The sequence below is a fragment of the Homarus americanus genome, unplaced genomic scaffold (genome assembly GCF_018991925.1).
Source record: "Homarus americanus isolate GMGI-L3 unplaced genomic scaffold, GMGI_Hamer_2.0 scaffold9358, whole genome shotgun sequence".
Taxonomy (NCBI): domain Eukaryota; kingdom Metazoa; phylum Arthropoda; class Malacostraca; order Decapoda; family Nephropidae; genus Homarus; species Homarus americanus.
In genome coordinates this window covers 366,561-390,609 of record NW_024726344.1, presented here as the reverse complement: position 1 = coordinate 390,609, position 24,049 = coordinate 366,561, and the positions used below count along the sequence as shown (strand labels likewise).

The window sequence follows — 24,049 nt, the reverse complement described above, 5'->3', positions numbered from 1 at the left end:
TGAAGTGGCCATCTACTGTAAACTCCATGACTGCAAGTTTGCATGTACACCTGTATGTGCATAGTCTGCTCCTAGATTCTGACATCATTGCCATTATGGTTGCAGTTTTCTCAGTGCCACAAATATTTTAACTTTATCACGATTAAATCACGATGGTTTCAACTTTAAATTTAAAAACAATATATATTGTATTTTTCTAATAGCATCATGGAGTGTTTTGAATATGTTTCGGACCTGTGAGTAAGCAGTTTATTTTCCCACTCTTAGAATGGACTCACCCATAATGCTGCACTGTGATTGGTTAGTTATAAGTTCAAAACACATTCAGCTGCAGAAAAATGGTTAGATTTTAGATAAATTAATTCAAACAACGGTGATGGTAATTCTCCTCGGAAGAGACCAGAAGACCAGTGTTTTTTGCATCATCTATGGACCATATGTCACATCCACTCACCCACCTGCTGCAGTCCATCTGTCTCCATTACTTTAAAGTTAAATTACAAATGATATAGCATACAGTATTTTTCTATTACAGGTATTTTATATTTTATTTTATTAATGATAAAACATCAGTTTTAAAGTATTTACCTTTTAAAAAGTACTCAAATTTTAGTACATTGTATTCCCGATAACCTGATCACAAAACATATTCTTCAGCATCAACTTACCTGCAACCCAAAAGTTCAATGTTAGCATATACTTGAGCCAAGCATACCAGACGGTCTTCTGAGATTCTATCCTTATGTGCTAACATGAATTCCTCCTTCAAGGACCAGTGTTCATTACTTTCATATGGTGTCCGGTAATATTCAATGTCCCAGTCGGTGTTGACACTCATTGTGATGTTTTATCTGCAAAAGGAAAGAAATTAAATACCTGTACTATAAGGGAAGAAAATGTGTTCAGTCTAAAGTTTAAATTTATATAATGTAAAAAGAAGCAGGAATGAATGAGCAATTAACACACAACTAGTAAGACACTCCCATAAGTTTAAAGATGAAATTTGGTAAAGTAGCATCTTATATTATTGATGTTGAAAATGTATACTGTACTCTGGATTGGCTGTGCAGGTTAATCATTAACTTTATCAAATGTTTCTACACATAACTTCTTTCCTACCCCAAGAACATCACCCAAAAGAGGATTTGCAATTTACTTCCTTTTGCTTTGGCATCCCTGATTTACAAAGGGTTTATTAGGAACAGAACCCCTTTCATAAATTGAGGTATGCCTGTACACTCCAAAATAAAGTTTGCAAGAACATATGGTGCAGTCATGAAATAAGTACTGTACTGGCATGCCAATCAGAAACGAGAGGTGGAGGAGTCTAAATGTAGAGGAGAGGCGAGCCAAAGGTAAGCCAAGAATGACACGGGTAGATATTGTAAGAGATGACATTAAAGTTAGGAACCAAATAAGAGACTGCAAGAGATCATGCAACATGGAGTGCTTCCATCAGGTAACCATGGCTCACCCATGCAAGCGTGGATAATTCCCATAAAATAATAATGATGATTTCTGAAACTTTAAGTATTACTAACCTAACCTATAAAAAATAACCCAAACTGATTGAAGGAGGAGAAATGGGTCATTACTAGAAAATAAAGCAGTTGCATAAGAAATGGTTATCAATTGTGGATAAAGAATAAAAAACACCCTTAAAAAACGTGTCTTGTTGCTGGTTTGAGGAACCAGTGTTTTCTATACTGTACTGTAATAGCCAAAAACATTAGTAGTCATAAGCCTAATTTATACCTTTGTGTATGCAGTACTTCATGAAATAGGAGACATTTTTTATCCAATTTACCGTAAAATGTTATATACGTACTGTACAGTATGCCTGGATAATTCGCAATTTTTATTTCGCGGTCCTCTATTATTCGCGGATGACACCCTGGATGCACCCAAGAATATCTGCAGGTAGTTTTAAAGTTGTCGGCTTTTTCGCGGCTGGGACAGGGAGCCATTCGTTCTCGACAGTAATTTCCTTTACCTATATAGTATATATGTGTGTGTCTATGCAAAACACATACCGTACTGTACTAATAAATAATAAAGGGAAAATCCTCTCACAAATAATCAGAAACAAATGTAGTATTAAAATTGTTGAGTCTACTCTCGTCTACTCCGTGCTTTATTAATAACAAGGCACAGAGTAGACTTGAGAGTAGATAACAATTTTTAATACATTTGTTTCTGATTATTTGTAAGAGGATTTTCCCATTACTATTTATTAGTATGTGTTTTGTATGTGTGTCTACACACACACACACACACATATATACAATACAGGTAAAAGAAATAATTGTCCTAAGGGCAAACACATAAAGGGAATATACATTTCTTTGTACACAAGTAAAACGGTCAGCAAATGTTATTCGCGGATTTGGCGATTCACAACCATTTTGAGAACCCCCACGAATAACATTGAAGAAATATCTGGGTCTAACATTAACAATATTGTAAATAAGTTTGCAATAATGTTTAGTAATGTAGATGTGTTTTTACCTGATAAACTTTGTGAACTAAATGCAAGGCTGTTAGAAAATAAGGTTAATCCACATGTTATTGCTCTACAGGAAGTAAGGCCAATTTTTTATAGATTTGTAAGAATACTCGTAGAATACAGCCTTGATGGATATGAAATGATTAATAAAAACATCACAAATGCAGAAGAAGGAAGGGGATTAATTGTTTACATGAGAAAATATATTGCATTTAATGTCATTATCTTGAACAACAATATTGCGAATACAAGTGTATGGAAGTGAAAGGTGTGAATGAGTCTTTATTAATTGCATCAATTTACAGAAGTCCAAGCAGTAACAAGGCAGAAAATTATAAACTTTAAAACATAATGCAGGAGATATATAATATTAACATAAAGCACAAAATAATATTGGGTGACTTTAATCTACCAAACATAAATTGGAAAAATTGCACGACAACAGCTTAAGTCCATAACATGGAGCATAGATTCATTGAAAAAGTGAGACTGCTACCTGACCCAACACATCACAGAAATCACAAGACATAGAGGAATGAATACAGGAAATGTCCTAGACTTGCTACTTAGCAGTGAGGAGGAAACTGTGGAGGACATGAAGGTGGGTAGTCCCATTGGGAGGAGTGACCATGCTTGCATAACATTCACATGTAATATTGAAGCACAAGAGAAGAACTGCAAAAGGCTAGTCTATACAGTATGTACGAGAAGGCAGACTTTAACTTGATGAGGCACAAACTGGACATAAACTGGGAGGAATGTTTAGATGGAGGTGACATAGAAGAAAAGTGTACAAAGTTCAAGATTAAACTTCAGGAGGTAACCTTCAGGAGGTAATCAGTGAATGTGTCCCCGATTATAAACAAAAATAAAAAAGGAAAAAAACGACTGTGGACCAGAATGAAACAGCTGAGATCAACAAACAAGGGGGATGAAGATGTCAAAAACAGGGAATATCAAGAAGCAGAGAAATAATACAGACGAATCGACAATCAAGTTAGAAATGAGTCCAGGAAAGAACTGAAAAATAAGGAACAAAATATTGCACAGCATATAAAGGAAAACCCAAAGATTTTTTGGAAGTACTGTATGTGCAAGCCAGATAAACAAGAAAAATAGGTAGAGTTCTCCATAACACAGATAAAGCAAGCTATCAAAAAGTTGAAAACAAACAAGTCTCCAGTGCCAGATGGTCTGCATCCAAGAATCATCATATACCTGTATAAAGAAAATACAGAATAAATAAAAGTGATTTGGCACCTGAGCACAAACCACCGAGCAGCAAAGAACAATCTCGCTCTACCCTTTTCTTCACAGAGAAGCCCCAATGGTTGATTTGCAATTACAACTAGTTGCTGAGCATAAGCTAATATCGTGCACAAGAAAACGAAATCATGACAAACCAGTCCATCTCTGGAAGCTGTGGGATGAATATGAAGAAAAAATATCACAACTTCTAATTTCGCCCAAAAAATTGTGTCTTCTGCCAAGCTTGCATGGGTAAATTTTAGTCTTTCACATATTGTTTAAGTGAGATGATTGTAAGCATATTACTTTTTTTTTCGTTTTAGCCTTTAATAAATTGTTTGAGATGCTTGCATGAGGACTGTAATAACGGTTTTTTTTCTTATTTTCGTTTTTAATAAATTGTCTTTGTGAGATGCTTGCCTGATCCAATGTATTGTTATGCCGAGGCATAATTTTGTAATACAATTTTGTAAACTAGGTGTTTTGATTAAACATTGGTAAATATTACCAGGCCACATAACCTATGGCATCTTTCACATATTGTTTAAGTGAGATGATTGCAGGTGAATTAACAATGTTTTTATTTATTTATTTTTTTTAATTTTAGTCTTTCTCATATTGTATTAGTGTTTTTAAGTATTATCTATCCAAGGGGCAACAGTTACTTTCGTGTATATATTGATTACAGTATTGTTTAAGTGAAATGATTGCAGACGTATTAACAATGTTTTTATTTTATATTTTCGTCTTTAATAAATTGTCTTGGTGATTTTTATTATTTTCTATCCCAAGCAATAGTTTCTTTCGCATATATATTGATGGGAATGAATACGGTGACGAAACGGGTTGGTCACGAAATGGGCATACCCCACTAATAGGTATGGATTATCTCTTGAATTGGGTGCAAGTAATGTTGGGTACGACTTAACTCATGAGTTGGGTACGAGCTGTCTTGGGTACAAGATGACCCTAACCCCCCAAACCCGAGTACAACCAATGTACGAATATTTACCAATTTTTCTTTCCAAGACCGAATATATCAAGGAAACTTGAGAGGAGATAACCACACCTTACAAAAGCAGAGGGGTAACTTTTTCGGAGCGAGAGTTGTGAACTCTTTTGAACAATCTGCCAGTGTTGTGACGGGACCGAGTGTGAGCTCTTTCAAGACCACAGACTTGACCAACACTGGAGCAGGTTCAGGAGCCAGTACATGCTCAGTACTTGCCAACAGTGCGTAACAGAGACGTGACCGATCGCCCAGGTGGCGAACGAGCCGATCAGTGGTGAAGAGGATAAAAGTAAAAACAAATAAACAAAGAAAAAAGAACACGATTTCAGTCAACGAGTAGTGGACAAATGGAATAATCTGGATCAGTATGTTGTTGTAGCAACATCCGTAACCAGTTCAAGAATCGCCTTGATAGTTACCGAGTAGATGTGGGCCAAGCCTGGCAATAAACCCCGTCACCTGGATATTACTACCACTACTGAGACGGGGAGAAGCAGCAAGCCACGGCGTTGAGGAAGTGGTTTATGGTTGTTGACTTTGAAGACAAATCCCAGTTTAATTTCACAGTATTGCTGTGAAAAGTACTGGTTAATATCTACCTATTCTGTTTACCTTTTTATAATATTCGAGAACAGGTCAATCTTCCTCACTCCTCAGCCGGTACTTCACTACAGCACGCTAGTCTCTCTCTCAGGCAGCCCTTGCTTCACTATGCCTCTTAGACACAACGACCCCACCAAACAAAAAACACTAATAATATTTATAAATCAGTTGTCAAAAGTTTGATTACATAGTTGTAAATTTTTGTTTAATACTATGTGTCCAAAAATTCGATAGCATTTGCATATAAGTAGATAATAATAGAGTAAGAGTATAGGAAATGGATACATGCCTAAAGATATACGACTCGGCTTAATGCTTAACGAATTTCTATAAAAAGTGACGTAATATTACTCTACAGGTCGTCACACTCCCAGTAAGATGACCATATACTCTACCTGTCAGCTTGAACAAATAGTAACCCTTACAGTCAAGTATTAACTGGTTATTATATTTATTTTCTACCTTCTGCCTTAAACCAATGCTGTAAGTTCCCCATATTGAATGATTACAAGTAAATTTTTATTCTGTACAAAGGAGGAAAGCACTGTTGATGCTATAAATACGTATTTTTGCATGAATTACAGTTTGCGTATGGAAGAAAGTGCAAGAAGTGAGGAAGATTCACAATAGAGGAACAGATAGACGGGAGGAAATATAGAAGACAAAAAGACATTTATCCGAGCCGTTTATCAGCTGCTTCAACACGTGGTGAAACACATATTATAACCTTACAACTGCAATATGGAGGTGTGAGTATTATGTGTGTGTGCATCCGTTAAATATAATTGTTACTTTTGGCATTAAATTAAACTGAAATCTAAATGTAAAATTATATAATAGGTTAAAGAGAGGCTTACCATCCAACCTTATCTGCCTAACCTAAAATGGTATTAGTATCTTAAAAAAAAAGAAGGTATTGCATATTTATTGAATGTAGGAAAAATGGCACAGTAGAAAATGGCACAGGAAAAATGGCACAGGAAAAATGGCAATAGGAAAATATGGCACTAAAAAAAGGCATAATCATCAGACTAGGAAAATGGCACATTAATTTTTATTAACTTTGTTTTTGGAAAAATTTTATAACATGACCTAACCAATGCACGCCATGGCTCATTAACTCGTTTGTGGTTCGTGAGCTCGAAGTGAAATTTGTTGTGCCATTTTTCCAGTGCCATTTTTCCTGTGCCATTTATCCGGTGCCATATTTCCGAGTACCATATTTATTGGTTAATGTTCTTTGTAGTACATAAACCAGGGTAATTATTTATGATTTCACAGCTGCTGATTTTTCATTGAAAACTAATTTTAAAATGCTGCAATTTCTCTGTTGTATAGTGGATACTGTCATAGTTACGGAAAATGTGTGACAGTGGTTATTTCTAAATTCAACCTACCCTAACCTTAGTTGACAAGAAAAACAAACGGCAGAAGCGTTGTTAGAAGAACGCGTCAACCTAACCAAAGACACCTACCTAACTTTCTAGCTGTGAGGCTCAGCCCTCCAGACTCCCCGACATATTAAACAGAAAGAACTTACTATTATATGGTGTAATTTTATGTTTTTTGTGGATGTGAGAGCAGCCGCCCAATCCTTATGGCTCACAAACATGCACTGGCATCGATCGGAGGTGATTGACTGTGTACCGTAGCATCACGCCGAGAAAGACAAAGTAGTGTGCACTAGACAAAATAGTATGTGCCTAGTGGCCTAATTATCTACCACATGAATCAAATTTCCATAAAATCATTATTAGTACTGGGTATATGAGAACTCACAGATGAAAATATCGTAAGAATATAAACAATAAAACAAATAATACATCGGCTGTGAAGTCCTTCATATTAGCCTAAACCAGGACTTCAGCATGGTATGACATTTCAATATCCCAGAAGGGGGCCAATGAGTTGAAGGCCCCCCCACCCAGCTAGAAGCACAGCATTAGGTTAGGAGGTTAAGACCTTAAAGGTGGAGTAGATGGCAAACACCAGAAGGAGTAGCTCAATTTTGTTAATTTTTTCCAGAGATATTCTTTGGATGATAGTAAATAATAAAAACTATGTGACAATGTACAGAACCTGACCTAACCACCAAAGAAACTTACCTAAACTGACATAACTTCCTAGCCATGGGTTCCGACACCCGAACCCCATGGGATATTAAACAGAAAGTGCTTACTTTGATATCTGGTACCAATGAAAGCAACTTTCTTGAAGCGGTATGGTGTAATTTTAAATTTTTAGTGGACATGAAAGTACACTCGGTTATTGCACAAACAAAGAGTGGATGACAACAACCATTTGACATGGCAGATTTTCAGTGGAATATGTACGGTAAATAATTAATTTCTTCATGTACAAAGCACTTGGAGACATCATCTTAATGCCATGTGATCAGTTTTCTTTCACCATATTTTGCCCCCCAATTTCCACATTGTTCATACTCTGTCTGCCTACTGCAGGTAATTTATTATTGTAGATAGAGGGAAAAAATTTATAATTAAAATAAAAACTTGTCGTGCTGTTTTTATCGCATACCATTTTCCAAAGATCGTGTGGAAAATGTGAATGTAATCGAACAACTCCTTCTGGTGTTAGCCATCTACTTCACTATTACTGGTTTGGGTTAAGCTGTTTGTTAGGTTCGATAGTGCCCCCACAGGGGGGGGGGGGGGTCCGGTTCATATCTCCATACAGTATCTTCTTATTTGCATAAGCAGTGAAGGTGAGAATTAGTCAAAGCACATTGAAACACTGTACACTATATGGTACAGGATACAGTACATAAAAAAAATTCTTTCTATGCCAAAACCCAGGTCATTACTTTATTCTCTGTGCCACTGATAGGCTCATTACCTGCCTGGGCTAAGATGGATAATTACCTATTTAACCATTCACAGATCCTTGATTACTTCTCTTTGTCCAACATTCGTTCTGATTGGTGGAAAAACAGATGATAGAAGGCTACTTGGCCATTTTGCATAAAAAAAATATTTTTATCTTCTTTATGTATTGCAGAGTAAATAGTAAGGGGGCAGTGCTGAGCAACTGTGAAGTATTTACACTGCTGCAAGACTTGTGCCAGCAAGGTAGCAAAGGCAGACGTAACCTTGCAAAGACTCAAACACACCTCGCCAACATTGCTTATGATGTATGTTAAGTAAAGATTCTTTATTGTTCCAAATCATTATATTGCGTGTTTAATAAAATTTACCTTGCAGCATTTTTCTTTTTAATTCAATAAAAATGGATATTATTTTGTAGTTTTTTCATAAATGTTTTAAAGTGAATTAAGGGTGTTTTGTAGCTGCCTCCCCCAAAGAGAATATTGTACTGTACCCTGTACTGTATAAAGCTTCAAACTCTGTGTTTGAAAGCTCATTTGGTTTCTCAAAGTACAGGTAGTACAGTATAACATTTACAGTACTGTAATAATAATTACACTAATGATATTTTTTTCAGTAAAATTATTATGTTTATTATTGGCTTATAATCATAATTAATGTATGCCAAAATTTTTCATTAAAACATGTTTTGTGGTTTTGGGAAATTTTTTTTTTTCTTAGAAATGTAGCTAAGCAGATATAAGGGGAGCCTTTGGAAAATGTGTTATAATTTACAAAGTAATTTTTTTTTTCGGGAATGGAACCCTTTTGTAAATTGGGATATAATTGAATATTGTAGTAGGAAAAGGTACAGTATGTCATTTACTATACAGTTGGGATCAAAAGTTTGCTCCCTCCCAAAATGTAGCAGCATCAGTCCCAAATGAAATAAAACAACACACCCACACCAGGTGATAGTCAGGGTAACTAAGTTGAGAGGCTCATTCCCATAACTTGGTTTCATCATAGGGTGTGAACTTTTGTCTGCGACTGTACAGGAAAATTTATTCAACAGTTAAAACACGATCTTTTGCTCTATAATCCTCTTGGGAATTTCTGTACTGTATCAGACCTTTTAGCTTTCTCTTTTTTTTTTTTTTTAAGAGCTCCCCTCTTAATTTTTTTTTAAATCCCATTCTCTTCCCTGTGCAATACTCATTCCTACAATTTATATAAAAAAGGTAATTAAACCAGAGACAATAAACGTATTTACTCTAGTGTACAGAATCTTTTTATAATGAATTACTGAGATTGGAACTACAGTACTAATGTTTTGTTTTTACAGACTCTGAAATATTTGGAAAAAACTCCCTGTAGGAATCAGACTCCAGAAATTATCCAAAGATTCCTTCAATCTGTGAAAGAATTCAAGCTTACCAAAGCTGAGAAACTGCAGCTGATTAACCTGCGACCAACAACACCAGTGGAAATGCAGTTGGTAATAAGTGAGACAGTATTGTTTATAATGTCAGTACAGTATAATTGTGCTATACTGAAACGGGTTTACACCAAGCATTTTCAGATTAGTCGAGTTTTGGGGTGAAACAATAATAATGACATACAGCTGTAATTTAGTACTGTACTGGTACTTCAGTCAGTAGAAAAATTTTCATGTCAGCCTGCACTGAATGCTTTAATTAGCAAGGAGGAAAAGTATGGTAGATAGATTATGGAATTTATGTTTTTCAGATAATTGAAGAGAGTGAGGACAGGCTGACTGAGGAACAAGTAGAAGAACTTATTTCACTGGTGGAACTGCACTTCTCAGACAATAATGCTGGTACACATCAGATGGTTAATGGTGCACCTGGACAATAGCGAAGGACCTATCAAGACTCGCCTCCTTTTTGTATTTCAGACTAAATTTTATTTATGAAAAAGATGTTTTACCGCATGTGATATTAATATTTTTAAAACCAAAATGAAAAGAAATCTTGTCATGCAGTGTGGGTACCAGAATGGGAATGCCGAGAATACTTGACACTTTGGTTTATGTATTTAGCTGGAAGGTTTTACCCAAGAAACAACTATACAGCTTCTAATCACCCAGTAAATTTTGCCATCGACAGCTAATTTTGTGACTACAGTACGGGAAGTTACAGTACAGTATAACCGGTATGCTTTTCAGCCCAAGATTTCGGTTTCCAATTTTACATAATTTTTTTGCAACCATCACACCATCGTAAATTTTTTGTTCAACGAAGGTAGTTTTTACCTACATTATAATGAGAGAAATGTGACTAATAAGCAAGTCTTCTGCAATTATATGTAAACCTAGCATTAGTGTACAAGAAATATGGAATGTGCTGCAGTTATTCCATATCTGTAAGGGCATAAAATATGTATTCACTGCTCTGTACACAAGGGTTACATTGAAATATTTTATTTGAGGTGTTATGGTTTATTGTAATTTTTTAACATTCCAAAACTTCGTTCTGTCATTAGCTCAATTATACTCGTATGCTAACATATAGGGCATTGAAAATCTGTAGCAAGAGTTATGTCCATATAAGAACCATATCCTCCAACAGTTACTGGCTCAGATTTTAAGTCATGAAATAAAACTTTGGATCCAGTAGAAAACCTTTCAAGCTCAAAAATATAAAGGATTAGTTTTTCTAACTTCCTATGGTTAATCTTTATATTTTAAATCAATGTAGAAAAACAGCATATTACGGTAATCAGTTTTACTTTGGGTTTATCATGTGACTGCCTTTACATGCCAAATGGTGTGAAACAAGTTGTCAGCTATTGCTATTATGAAAATTATGGTAATTGTTAAATATAGCTATGTTATTCCTGCTTATAACATTATTTTATAAAAAATAAATTATATAAATAAATAGTTGTATTTTTCATTTATCTTCACATTCTTAGGACTTTTTATTTGAGTAAAATTTACAGAGAAACACTACATCTGTTTATTTCAGACCCCAAATACAATGAATTAAATAATTACTATAATTTAAACCTAACAAATGAAAAAGGTGGGAGTAAATCTTGAAATTCCTTGAATAATTAAGTTTGATTTGGTTGGACATTGTAGTTTGCCATCATAAAAACAAACATATGCACCTTACCCATTAATGCTTACTCTTTGCTCGGTCCAAATAATGCAATATTTTTATGTAAATATCAAGAAAACTGGAAAAATACTACAGAAAACTGGGGAAATAATTAATTTATGGAACAAAAACTTAAACTTCATTTATTCTTACAAGATTTTTTGTCGCTTTTATAAGCAGGCAGTGCTATACTCAACAAATACCAAATTATTATTTCTAACAATAGAACTTGAGTGAAACTTGAAAATAATCTATTAGAATATAAAGATGAGCATGATAGCAAAACTTAACTATGAAGGCTTCATAATTTAGTATACACACTTCAAAATCAAGCATGATCATGGAATCAAACTGAAAATCCCTAGAGTTTATAATTTTGATCATATAACCATAATTTAATGAGGACCAGTCATATTCAAAGGTCAAGTGATTTTGAGCTCAAATGCCCTGTAGTTTTCTAAAACAATATTAAGCAATTTTTAAGGATAAGCCCATCTCAAAAGAAAAGCCCACGCATCCGACGCCCCATGGCTAGTCTTTCATGCAAAAGATTGAAACGGTTGATAAATCGATTCATAGTGTTGCAGCACTTGGTTATTGTTCCAAGATATGACATCAGTGCTACATCATTACATTGCTGTTGGGAGAGAGTGAAATAGTTATTAGTTGGAGAGTATACAGTAATGAAATTACACAATAGAAGTACAGTACTGTATACTGTACAATAATGCATTTTCTCCCTTATGTAGGTATCCCCTGATATACTAAGGGGTTGTGTTCCTGGAAATCTGTTCGTTAAGTAAAAAAAAAATTACCAAATGGTATAAACCATGTACAGTACTGTATTATTGGGGGGTTACATTCTGTAGGAATGAAAGCACTCATATATCAAATGGTAGAGCCCATATATTGGTGTTTATGTTCTGGGGTAAGGAAAATGCTAGTCAATTGGTGGGTTTTTCATACAATACATCATGTAAAAATAATAGTATTGAATAAATAGATCGGAAATGATAAACATATGCAACACTAGTGTAATGTATACAGTATACGGTAAGTGTTCTCTGTGCATCCTGGGTGGCCATCTTGACCAAGAGACAGCAAATAGTTCACATTCTTTAAAGAAAAATGGGTGTCAAAATGTGATTGTTATTTGTTTAAGTGAATACTTGCTTTCATATAAGATATGGAGGTGTAAAAATAAAATTTTGCAAATTGGCATACGTATTTCAAGGGATATCAGTACAGGTATCCCTCACTACATGAATGTGTTAGGTTCCTGAGATTTTTTTTTTGTATACCGTAGTAAATAAAAAAACACATGGAAAAAATAGGGTTCGGTTCCCAATGACAAGAAAACCACAATATCATACTTCAAAAATATGAAATCAGTTCATGAACAACAAAAAAACATACCTAACTAATGATAAATAGTACACAATTACTGTACTGTAATTTACTACATTAATAGTATCTAGATCAATAAATGCAGCTAAAAGCATTAATGAAAAGCTAAATGAATGTTAAACACAGCCACTACTTGCATAAATGCTGGCTACTTAGCCTCGAGCCACACCATAGCAACCCAGCCCGGCTGGGGATGCTCACCCTCCTGCTCTCACACACAAATTTTTTTTTATTCCCTTCATGTTTTTGACCTAATGATAGTTATTACATTTACTTTTTTGCACACTATGTATATAAGATTGTCTGTGCATGTACTGTACCAATACAGTATGTCATTAACCAGATATTCCAAATGTTTATACATGCTTCTCACATCTTAATTCTGTATAATATATGTATTAACTAGCAGAAATAAGTTTAACTGTCTAAAACAATTTTCTTTTTACTGTAAAATATAAACGTGTAAGATAAGCACTTACATTATAAAATTCTCCACGGAACTTATCGCTATTTAGTACTGGCAGTCGATGAGCCAAAGCATTGACCTGCCGAAGAATCTCATGATTGAAGTCCACCTCACCACGTTGGCTGGCACGAACATATTCCGCAATTAGGCGCACTCGACTAGCCAACATCTTGATTGCACTGTACTGTGCTTGAAGATTTTCTGCAACTGTAATAAAATATTAGAACAAGTACAGAATGAGATAATGGGGTGTGACAAGCCCCAGTCTAAGGACATGGTGGTAGTAACTCCACCTTATTGTACTGTACAGTTGCAGAAATATATTCCTACACCCCCTGTGGTAACCTGTGTCTCCAAACGACATTGTCACAGTAGTATCACTATTTATGAATGAATGGGTATTGGTTGAGTAACAATCGACGTGAGTGGTAGATAGGTTTGCTATTGATCATATAGATTGGCCATATGGAGACACGGGTTACCACAGGGGGCATATGAACACATTTCCGCAACTGTACTATGTGACGGAAAATAAAATAAAAGCTTAGACTAGGATGTTTGAATTTCAAAGGACCTAACAAAGAAAGTAAGAAAAATCAACAAAGTACCGTGAAAAAAGGTACCTGAATGTTTTGATTTTGTGCAAAACAATATTGAAAGGTAGAGAAGTGTGCATAAAAGATAAGTGAGGGCATGATGTCTGGAGTACAGTATCTGAAAAGATGACAGCAAACAAAGGTGTGGTTTTGGTCCTGGGTGATGAAATGTGGAATTATATGATGAAATATAAAGGCGTCACATCTGAGAATATAATACTGTATTGTACAGTACTGTACTAAGGATCATGGCAGATGAACTTGGATTTTCCCATTTAATAGTGAAGAATCTTGAGCATAAATGACTTTACCATCAATAAGTTTGAAACTTAAACTCATGAACTAGGTAGTTCCCACCATAGTTTATTTGTTATTTAAATTTGTGAAATTATTTAAATGACAAAAAATAGTTTGGTAATAATAATCCCATAGTTAAACTGCAGGTACCTATACTATACTAATTATATCCTAGTAAGTAATTAAGTACATACCAGGGGCAGATCCAGAGGAGGTCCTGGTGGTCCAGAACCCCCCCCCCCTCTTCATCAGAAAATCCCTATACTTTTTCTTTAATGCAATATTGCACTCAGGCATTTTTGAATAGTAAAAAGTAACTATTATTGACTTCAGAATACCTCCTAATATCAAGTGCACATGGCTTCAAAATGGCCTCAAAAAGCCCATGATACTGGTCAGATTAAAAAAAAAAAAGGGGGGCGAGCTCACATCCACCCCAAAACCCTCAACTGGGTGGGCTCGCTCTGCTCTCCATGTTTCCCCACCCACAACATCATGGACCCCCCCCCGCTGATATTCCTGAATCTGCCCCTGCATTTAAAAGAGTAAAATCACAAAAAAATAGGAATATAGCCTGCTGCCATACATTACATGTTCATATACTTTTTTACTAGAAATTACAAAATAATGAATACAGTAATATCTCTGTTACCCTGAACAATTGGTGCAGATCACTTCTGGGAATGAAAGATTTCCAGGTAACTGGATGACTCTCTCAAAGCCGAAAAAAATCCCTCATCCCCGGAATTATCCGGGTAACAGAAAAAGTTCTCATAAGGTCCATAAATTGCCCATTACATCATCTCTCAAACTCAGAAAAACATCCCCCATCCCCGAAATTTTCCTGGTACCGGAAAAAAATTCTAGGAACTTCCGGAAAATGTACATGATTTTCATCTCTCAAACCCGGATAAAAACCGCCCCATCCCTGGAATTTTCCGAATTTTGGGAAAATTTTCTGGTAAATGTGTCCCTCAGAAAATCATTCCCAAAGTCAGAATTTTCCAGGAAATTCTGACTTTGGGAACGATTTTCTGAGAAAATTTCAATTCCAGCTATCGGAGAGTTCCAGGTTTGAAGGATTCCGGCTAACAGAGATATTACTATGTCTTTATGATCAAATTATTAGTTTGGGAATTTTTTTACAATATTCCTATATACTAGCCTTTCCTATCTAAAACAACAAATATCTTGCCAATAGAGTACAATGTTCTAATAAATTGTAATGATACTTGATGCTACACTGTAATTTATCTAACCAACTAAGCTCTACCAACTGAGCTATGGAAATATACAGTATATATTACTGTACTATCATAACAAAGCACATGATCGCGACACTGACCAAGGGAACTTTCCTGGGTGTCGTGTGATGACATTCTAGCCACGTGGTCCACACCAATACGTTCAGCCTCCTCAGTAGCTATTGTATACTGCAGTTCCACTAACAGCATGGTGGGGGCTCCATTCACTAAATCCAGGACACTCTCAAATATGCTTACTGGCAGCTGTTACAGGAAAAAGAAAATCATATTAATTTGAAACAGAATTAGTAATCTCCACACAATTATGTAACAATTACTGTACAGTCTATCAATATCTAAGACTGTACACTGTTGTACTTCCTATATACAGTCACGGAAGTTTATGTTGATATACAGTATCTTCCAGGCATTCCATTAACAACACTTTTTCTTGTTCTTTCAAGTCTTTTTCAGCTACATGTATGGTGCTTGGAATCAAGAGCAAACACACACAGACTCTCCTTTCATTGCTGTCACTTATCCATTTTAATACAGTACTATTAATGCAGTATTCTTCCGTGATACAAAGCCCTCAAATACCTATGTGACATTAGCCTGTTGTTTCATTTAACTTGGCATCCTTGTTCCCCTAAAAAATTATTCGACTCCAGGATCTTCTGTCATTCATTCCAGGATGGTCATTTAATTTGCTTCACCACATCCCTCCCTGCCCTTCTTGATCTTCCCTATCGCTCCTACCATCTGTCTCATAACTATATCCTATTCTTACTAGCTAATTTTTCACTTTCCATTCTCAGCAAACCCTAACAGCATTTCTGTCCAACACTTTTTTTTATCTTTCATATCTTTTTATTTCTATACAGTATATTTATTTTTTTCAGCATCCTCTCCCCACTTACTGCTCCCAGCACTTAATTTCTATTGTTTCTAATTTGCTCCTTGTTCACTAACCTAAACTTAAACCTGCCAAAAATTTTCCTACTTTATGCATTGTCTACTTTCTTCTATATTTCAATTTTGAAATAATTTATACCACAGAATAAATTTCACTACACAATGTCACTTACATCTGTGTGGCGTGCCATAGGGTTCAGCTTCAGGAATATGGGACTGTCCAAGAGGTCATAGATTTGCTTGTGAACTAAGAGGTCTGGGGGTCCAGGAGTGTCACCAGTTGTATACCATCCCAGTAGGTCCATGTCACTGAACACTTGTTTGTCTGACAGCAGAAAAAAAATAATAAAAATAAAAATCAACAATACCCAATATTTTTTCTTATCTATAATTTTCAACAATTTCTTTATCAGTGAGGAAAATTTTCATGTCTTTCCTATTATAACTTGATCCTGAATTCACTATTCACAGCCTCAAATATCTTTCACCAATAATTCAACACACCCAATATTTTTTGAGTCACACTCAGTACTGTACATCACCAGTGAAAACAGTGGGTCCTAATGACAAGATATAACAGTGTCTCTACCTGATATAAAACCACCTTTAAATCAAGTTTTAGCCATACTTCCCCCATAATAAGCTACATAAATGTGGATAATTCCTTTTTAAATCCAGCTCTGTGTTCAATGATTTTAGTAATATGCAATGCAGTTCACATGTCATACTGCTGTACTGTATTCAAATTCACCAGAAAGTGTGTTAAAACCAGTTAGGTCAGGAGAGTAAGAATACATATTAAAAGTATTTCTACACAATTGTGCAGTTCAGGGATTAGAACAAATAAACTACTAACAAAGAGAACAAAAAGCAATAGCACTATACAGTACAGTACAATATTAGCCAATATACTTACACTGCTCTTCCTTAAGTGTATAATATTCGCGGTTAATGATGATATTGCCATCCAATTCATCATCACTCAGTTCAAAAGAATTCATTATCTCAATATGGCGGCCAGCTTGCTTCCCAATCAGAGCTCCTAGCACTGTAAATATATACAAATATACATAAAGGTCATGTACACTTATAAGATACTCTTAATCGGTCATATAAAATGACTGAAATAAACTGGATAGATATCTGGGGCCTTGTTGTGGAAGAATACCATACAGGTACCAGAATACATCTATTACTGCAGGAAGAGTGAATCAATGCTGCCTCACATAAACTGAAGAGATCCAAAGGAGATTAAGGACAAAGAACATTCAATACTTACCTTGTACAGGTTTGCCTTCCTGAGCTCTCTGTCGGGTCCAATGTTCAGAGATATTGAGTATAACCAAGGGATGGAGTGACACAGAGACACTGCCCACTGTCCCTGCTGATGCCATCACCGAGTCTCCACCTGCACTGACCCCATCACTGCTACTGCCTCCTCCAACAACTAAACAGAATGCACCATCATTATTATAATCCCTAATTATATCTATCCTTATATAATTAAAATACTGTACATCTATAGAGTAAATACCTTCAATTATGGCCTAACTTTATAAAGTAACAAAACTAAAGGTGTAGTCTAAAATAAGCAGTTTGATTAAGGTGGAGGTGGAAAAGGTGGCTGCCCAGGCCCAAGGCTTCAAAGGGGCCCATAGCTACCCGTACAGTATAAGGTAACAGTAAATTATTCCTGTACTGTTTATTTAGTATTGCACTGGAAATTTTAGTTTATAAATTAGACCTACAGTACTGTTTGTTATATGTTACATGCTCAAATTATTCAAATTGGCCATTAGATAGCAGGGGTGCCGACAAGTAGCCGTGAGAAAATATGGTAAACAAACAAACAAACGAATACCATATACACTACAGGTGTGTGTGTGTATTATATATATATATATATATATATATATATATATATATATATATATATATATATATATATATATATATATATATATATATATATATATATATATATATATATATATATATACTGTATATATAGTCAGTTAAATAGATGTTTCACTGTGGTACAGTTTCATCAAAATATGTAGTTAAGTGGATGTGATCTATTAGAAGCCTAATAAAATATTACAAGAGTTTATGGTGTTCTACAATTTAGTCCACCAATAAAATTTATTGTATGATGTCTACATGAGTGCAGGAGTGAAGGGGGGCCCATGATTGGGGCACTGCCTGGCACCCAGGACATTATTAATCCATCCTTGTTTTTTATCTAGAACCAGATCATCATCTAGTGAATCAATCTAAAATTTCACTGGATCCCTGTTTCCTGATCATTCTGGTTTCTTCATATAGACAAAAGAGTACAGTAATATGTTAGTGTTAATAAAGAATATTGAAAGTGCTTAACAAAGTTTTGTATAGTCTCAGAGTTCTTTTAAATTGTTTGGTGCTGCAAAATGGAATTAACATGGTGGGGTGCACTGAGAATATTTTGAAAATGGAACATATAATGTTCCTCCTTACATGATTGTTGTAAACACAGAAAATGTCACATTCCTCCATACCTTATGCTTTGTTTTTTACCACCAAGCACAACACGAGTTCTCATAATGGTTACTGATATTGTAGCTGTACAAACCTGATGATGACTGAGATGGTGGTGGTAGTGGTGAGGTGGGGGCAGCAACATTTACAATGCCACTAGCAGCCTGGCTGGAGCTCTCTACAGCTACTGACTGGGATGATGAAGTGGCCTCAGCTGCCACATCTTCATCTACTTCCATACTTGCCATTACCTAAATGGAAGCAAAATTCTGTGAAATAAATATCAGACTGAAATGTTGTGCAAAACATGTCTGATAACTTTTGAAATTGGGTGACTGATCATGCAATCCCTTTGTAAGGGTACAGGTGAGCAGTTAGCCATGGTATCAATCTTTTTTATTACAGTGAAAATGCTACCTAAACAACCATACAACAGTCAACCAATTCCAAGAGGGAAGGATCCCCAAATGATATGGATGGTACAGTACTGTATTTAAAGGCTAGAAAACTGAGAGGTATTTTAAATTACCACTTAGTTAACCTGGTAAAAAAAAAAATCCTGGTTGTAATAATACATTTAACTATTTATACTTGATACTGTAATTCTATTGATTTTGACAAACTGGTTTCCTTTGAAAGCTAATGAGGCCATCTCCCATGAGTACTGTATACAATGTTAATATATTGTACAAGAAAGTCTGGTATCTATGGTGAACAATGCCATTCTCACATCCAATCCCAGTGGGCATCAAACTTAAGGTACTGTACAGTAAATGCAATACAATAAACCCTTGCTATTCGAGGGTTTGTTATTCGCGATAAGCAGATGGTGGCTAGATTATTAGCCTCTCCCGCAGTGCAGCGAGTCACCCCCACGTACCCACAGTGTCTCCTCTTCCTCGTTTGTGCGATGCAGCATCTCTTGTGTTATGGTCAAAACTTTAGTGTATTTGTGTGAAATGGTCCCTACAGACTGCCTAGTGTCAGTGCTAGTGATCCTAGTGGAGCGAAACATAAAAGGCAGAAGTCAGTGATGACCTTGACAAAGAAAGTTGAACTATTAGATAAGTTAAAAGATGGGATGAGTGCTGCCATGGCTGGTAGTTTGGTATAGGTATACAGCAGTGCACTAAGGTAGTATAAGTTGCTATTTGCCGTTTTGTCTATACGTGCCATTCCTTGTAACCTAACCCCTGTTAATAACAAGAGTTTACTGTGCAACCATTTCCTACATTAAGCAACTACTGTAGCTACATAAAAAATTTCTGTGTAAGTTAAGGTGAAATTCTGAAGGATAAAATGGTGCTCATCAAATGAAGCGATACATTTTTTAATTAACTGAATGATGTGCACAGCACACTTGTTGTTCATGGAATTTCAAAATGTACAATGTAACTCCTGTTGTCTCAGTATGGTTGTTAAAATCCTTTGGCCACTGTGACATATTGTCTAACACAAAATCTTAGATATTTTTTGGATAGTGCGTACAAAGACAGTGGAAGTATTGTATACAAACAATGGTAAACAGCAGAATGATTCACTCAGGATAACCCCAAAAACTATTTAAATATTTCCACTTGGGTCCTAAGGGCAGTGATCATAATTTTGTGGTACAGTACTAAATGTAAACTTTCTTCTTTACACTTATAATTGGTGGTACAGCACAGTGGTAACATCATGCCTCTCATCACTGTGTCCCAGTATTGCAGACTGAGAGCTTCCCCAGTCTGAGCACTCTACAGTACAGTATACTTGCTAATAATGCTCATGTGCTACATCTCTCAGACTGCTGCATACAGTGCAGTATGTGGCCCCAAGACCACAAAAAATTGTGACCAAATCCCAGGTTGCTAATCTGACTTTCTGCCTCATTTACACACAATTGCAGGGTTTCAATTGTTTTTCTTACGATAGATCTTTTTTTTTTTTTGTGTTTTGTATTTATTTATGGTCCACCATAAATTATATTTTTGCCCCCAGGCCCTAATGTGGGTCATTGACCTGTGCCCTGATGGGCTAATCCCATAATAAAAACAAATAAAAGTGGTTATATTCCCCAGTAAAGTGAATGTATCACTTGGGAAATTAAAGCTCTGTTAAGTCATATCATAGTAGAGTAATTAAATGTGTGGTCCCTAGGTTGAAAACTCTCTCGTTGCAAGATTACTTTTACTATGGCGTGAATGTGAGTGACTCATATATCCATGCAAATTGTAAATCAGTGTATGGAACCTTGCCAAATAAATGTAAGGGCAATTATTTGCCCATATCTGTGATCCCTGTCTTAATATTATTAAAGGTAATGACTGACTGGTTATGACAAAGTATAACCAATAACTTACATGGATGTTGGAAATTAATGGAATTCATTAAAACATCATTTATCAAGTATAAATCACATGGAATGTCGGGTGGTGGAGAGAATTTCTACGTAGTGATACACCACAACATCCTGGTAAGTAACTAGAGTGAAGGTACCAGAACTCTACACAAAAAAATGAATTAGTCAGCGTAAATATTCTGCTGAAAAATCTGTCGATTTGGCGTGTTTTGTCGTTTGCTCTTTATTTCAGAGCAACAATCGAGTCGCTTGGTCTGAGTGTACTTTCACATCCACAAAAAATGTAAAATTCCACCATGCTACTTCAAGATAGTTGCTTCCATTGGTACTATAACAAAGTATAGTAAGTTATTTTTGCTTAATATGCAGAGCTGCCCAGTTAGGAAATTCGGTAAGGTTAGAGAGGTTTCTTTGGTTAGATTCGTTAGATCAGATTCTGTGCATTTTCATTTTTGTGTTCAGTATCATGAAAAAAGTATCTCCAGAAATTTTGGTTCAATTCCATAAATCACTTTTGGTATTAACCGTCTCCTCCACCTTTACCCTTTTCTGGTATATTTTGGTATTTTCTTTGCTTCTCACCTTCATTTTCATGGAAAAACAATTTCTTCATTTTTTTAAAAATGACATAATTTTCCATAAATATACGAGAAAAATGATTTCATGTTGAAATCACGTAGGTAATAATACTGAATAAGTACCCAATAGTTTAAGACCCCTTTTTTTTTAATATTACATTCTCCAGGTACTGTATCATGATAGTAAAGAACGGACTGACAACTTGAACAGCAAGTAAGATGATAAGTACAGTACCTGTAGTAGAAATAACAAATTAAAAATTCATTCCAGAATTAGTATAAAAAAATTGAAGATTAAAATGAATTGCAACATAGCTAAACAGGGGAACTAAGACAAATATGTAAAGCATCATAATGTTCTGAATGTACCTCATATAAAAAAAATCAGTGGACATTTGTCTGGTTGTCAGTTAGGTTTAATGTTTAGACTAACACCAGTTGAAAGAATTGGACAAAACTTTGTGGAAACGTCAATTACAATGTATTAAATAGATAAATGGAAATGAAAATGCACAGAACCTATTAGTACTTGATCTAACTAACCTAACCGAACCTAAAGTACCCGGTACAATATTTTTGCATGTCACCAAATATTTGAATTTTGAGAATTTTATGGTTGCAATCATTAGTTTAGACAATTCTAAGACACTTTTCCTCAATAACGTTTCTCTCACAAATGACGTTATATATGCTGGCGGGGGGGTGTCCGAGGGATAGAGCCCCCCAGGTTAGGAGGTTAGATTAGGTTGTTTGCAAGAGAAACGTCATAGAAGAAAAGTGTCATGGAATTGTCTAAACTATTGATTGCAACCATAAAATTCTCCAAATTCAGTACTTGTGACTATGCAAATTTACTGTAACCTACCTAACTTACCAGAAAAACCTTTTAAAACATACCTAATGTTTTCACAAAGTTTTGGCCAACTCTTTCAATTCCTGGTTAGTCTATAAAACCTACCTAACCGACAACCGAATAAATATCCACAGTGCATGTATACAGTACAGTATATACAGCGTATAAACAATGGAAACCCATAAATGATTTATTGTGGAAAAGACCAGCCATGACCAATTTCACTTTGTGGAATGTAGAAATTGTCATATTTACGGCCACATATGCATTATGTAGTTCTCTTGAGTGTAGGACAAAAAAAAAAAACTAAGATAAATAATAATTTGTAGTGGATATTTTGCCGTGACCGGCCAAGTTCCTACTTATGCTATTTTACCGTGAGTGCGCTTTGATTGGCTAAGTACTTTCTGTTTAATATGATGGGGGTCTGCCCCCCGGCTAGGAAGTTAGATAAGGTTAAGTAGGTTTCCTTGGTTGGTTAGGTCAGGTTCTAATAGGTTCTAGTAAATGTCACCTCTTATAATGATATGTTTCCATGAAGAGCAGAAATATGGTTAAGTATGTTGATAACTACACAACAATCGACTCACGGCAAAAATAAATGCCAAATGCCGCCATTCACGGTCAAATACAGTTCTCGAGTTGTTCGCCGGTAATGGACGATTAGCCAATCAGAGTGCAATACTAACCTAACCTATTTTGCACTTTAACTGAAGGCCTTTTGTCCTACCTTTCACTTTAACTGAGGGGGTTTTGTCCGGACCCCAGTTCTGTCATGCACCAAGACAACCAGCCACACTGTAGACCAACCACTCAGCCTTCTGTTAACTAACCACTTCCCTGAAGAGAAAGTAAACTGACTGAGTTAACCAGAATAACCCATAAATTCACAGCTTGAGTTTGACTTCACCTTTTTGTTGGTTTCCTATAATGTAAAGAAAAAAACACCTTATATCTATTATTTGCTTAATCATCCCAAACATACATAAGGTCCCCAATGGAATTAAGATTTCACTAGTTTCCTTGGCTGCCTACCTGTTTAACATTGTTTGTACAGTGGCAATGTTTATGTATAAGCTAAACCAATGAAAAAATGAATTACGATTTCACTAAATAAATATAAATTTCTTACATTGGGCAATCCAAAACAAAAGAAACCATTATCACTCTGGTTACCCTAGAATGATCCGTTAAGTCATTTAGCTATCATAACCAACTACCTGTGCTAAGATAATACAACAATACTCTGGATATAACCTTATTTGCAGAACAATTAACTACTGTAGTGGATCTCCTCAGCTCAGAACAAACCACACATTATATACCAACAGAAAACGAGAATCAAAACAAAACATATCTCGAAGCTTTGACTCGGTTCAAGGCTTCGAGAAGTGGAGGTTCGAGTTTTGAGCTTCGAACTAATATGACAACAGACGTGGCGCGGAAGAATATTTGATGTCAGCTACACGTGTCTGCTAACACTCTGGACACATGCTTTAGTCAGGTTTAACCTTTA

At 35.5% G+C, this 24,049-nt stretch overlaps 3 protein-coding genes across 8 annotated transcripts in view; 1 reads left to right on the top strand and 2 right to left on the bottom strand.

Annotated features, from left to right (window-relative positions):
- LOC121865605 overlaps positions 1-5,509 on the bottom strand; it is a 40,638-nt gene extending 35,129 nt beyond the window's left edge. Inside the window, exons 1-2 of the mRNA XM_042365123.1 lie at positions 5,379-5,509; positions 669-851 (exon numbers count right to left, since the gene is read on the bottom strand). Coding sequence (XP_042221057.1) covers positions 669-838 — 170 coding nt within the window. The 5' untranslated portion in view covers positions 839-851; positions 5,379-5,509. The remainder of the gene's footprint in view (positions 1-668; positions 852-5,378) is intronic.
- Positions 5,510-5,629: 120 nt separating this feature from the next.
- On the top strand, positions 5,630-11,097 carry LOC121865607 (DNA-directed RNA polymerase III subunit RPC9-like). 5 transcript variants are annotated; one of them, XM_042365126.1, is made up of 5 exons: positions 5,630-5,742; positions 5,954-6,118; positions 8,388-8,520; positions 9,540-9,692; positions 9,944-11,097. In XM_042365126.1, the coding sequence occupies exons 2-5, from the start codon at positions 6,111-6,113 to the stop codon at positions 10,070-10,072; spliced, it is 423 nt and encodes a 140-aa protein (XP_042221060.1). In that variant the 5' UTR covers positions 5,630-5,742; positions 5,954-6,110; the 3' UTR covers positions 10,073-11,097. The 5 variants fall into 5 exon arrangements, with proteins under 5 accessions (XP_042221060.1, XP_042221063.1, XP_042221061.1 ...); XM_042365129.1 differs by having other exon boundaries at positions 5,682-5,795; XM_042365127.1 differs by having other exon boundaries at positions 5,695-5,852.
- Positions 10,640-23,925, bottom strand: LOC121865606 (COP9 signalosome complex subunit 6-like). Of its 2 annotated transcripts, XM_042365124.1 has the most exons (9): positions 23,791-23,902; positions 23,264-23,373; positions 18,856-19,012; positions 17,524-17,691; positions 17,161-17,292; positions 16,418-16,569; positions 15,431-15,593; positions 13,206-13,399; positions 10,640-11,956 (listed from the first exon to the last, which is right to left on the bottom strand). In XM_042365124.1, exons 3-9 carry the CDS (start codon positions 19,007-19,009, stop codon positions 11,816-11,818), a joined length of 1,104 nt encoding a protein of 367 aa, XP_042221058.1. In that variant the 5' UTR covers positions 19,010-19,012; positions 23,264-23,373; positions 23,791-23,902; the 3' UTR covers positions 10,640-11,815. The 2 variants fall into 2 exon arrangements, with proteins under 2 accessions (XP_042221058.1, XP_042221059.1); XM_042365125.1 differs by lacking the exon at positions 23,264-23,373 and having other exon boundaries at positions 23,791-23,925.
- Between the last annotated feature and the right edge of the window lie 124 nt (positions 23,926-24,049).

Excerpts from the sequence above, each read along its gene's own strand:
- LOC121865607 (XM_042365126.1), top strand. Across the intron at positions 8,521-9,539 it reads TCGCCAACATTGCTTATGAT|ACTCTGAAATATTTGGAAAA; the intron begins GTATGTTAAGTA and ends TTGTTTTTACAG. Across the intron at positions 9,693-9,943 it reads CACCAGTGGAAATGCAGTTG|ATAATTGAAGAGAGTGAGGA; the intron begins GTAATAAGTGAG and ends TATGTTTTTCAG.
- LOC121865606 (XM_042365125.1), bottom strand. The coding sequence starts at position 19,009 with ATGGCAAGTATGGAAGTAGATGAAGATGTGGCAGCTGAGGCCACTTCA. Across the intron at positions 16,570-17,160 it reads TACACTTAAGGAAGAGCAGT|ACAAACAAGTGTTCAGTGAC; the intron begins GTAAGTATATTG and ends TTCTGCTGTCAG. Across the intron at positions 11,957-13,205 it reads TCCGTGGAGAATTTTATAAT|CAATGTAATGATGTAGCACT; the intron begins GTAAGTGCTTAT and ends CTCTCCCAACAG.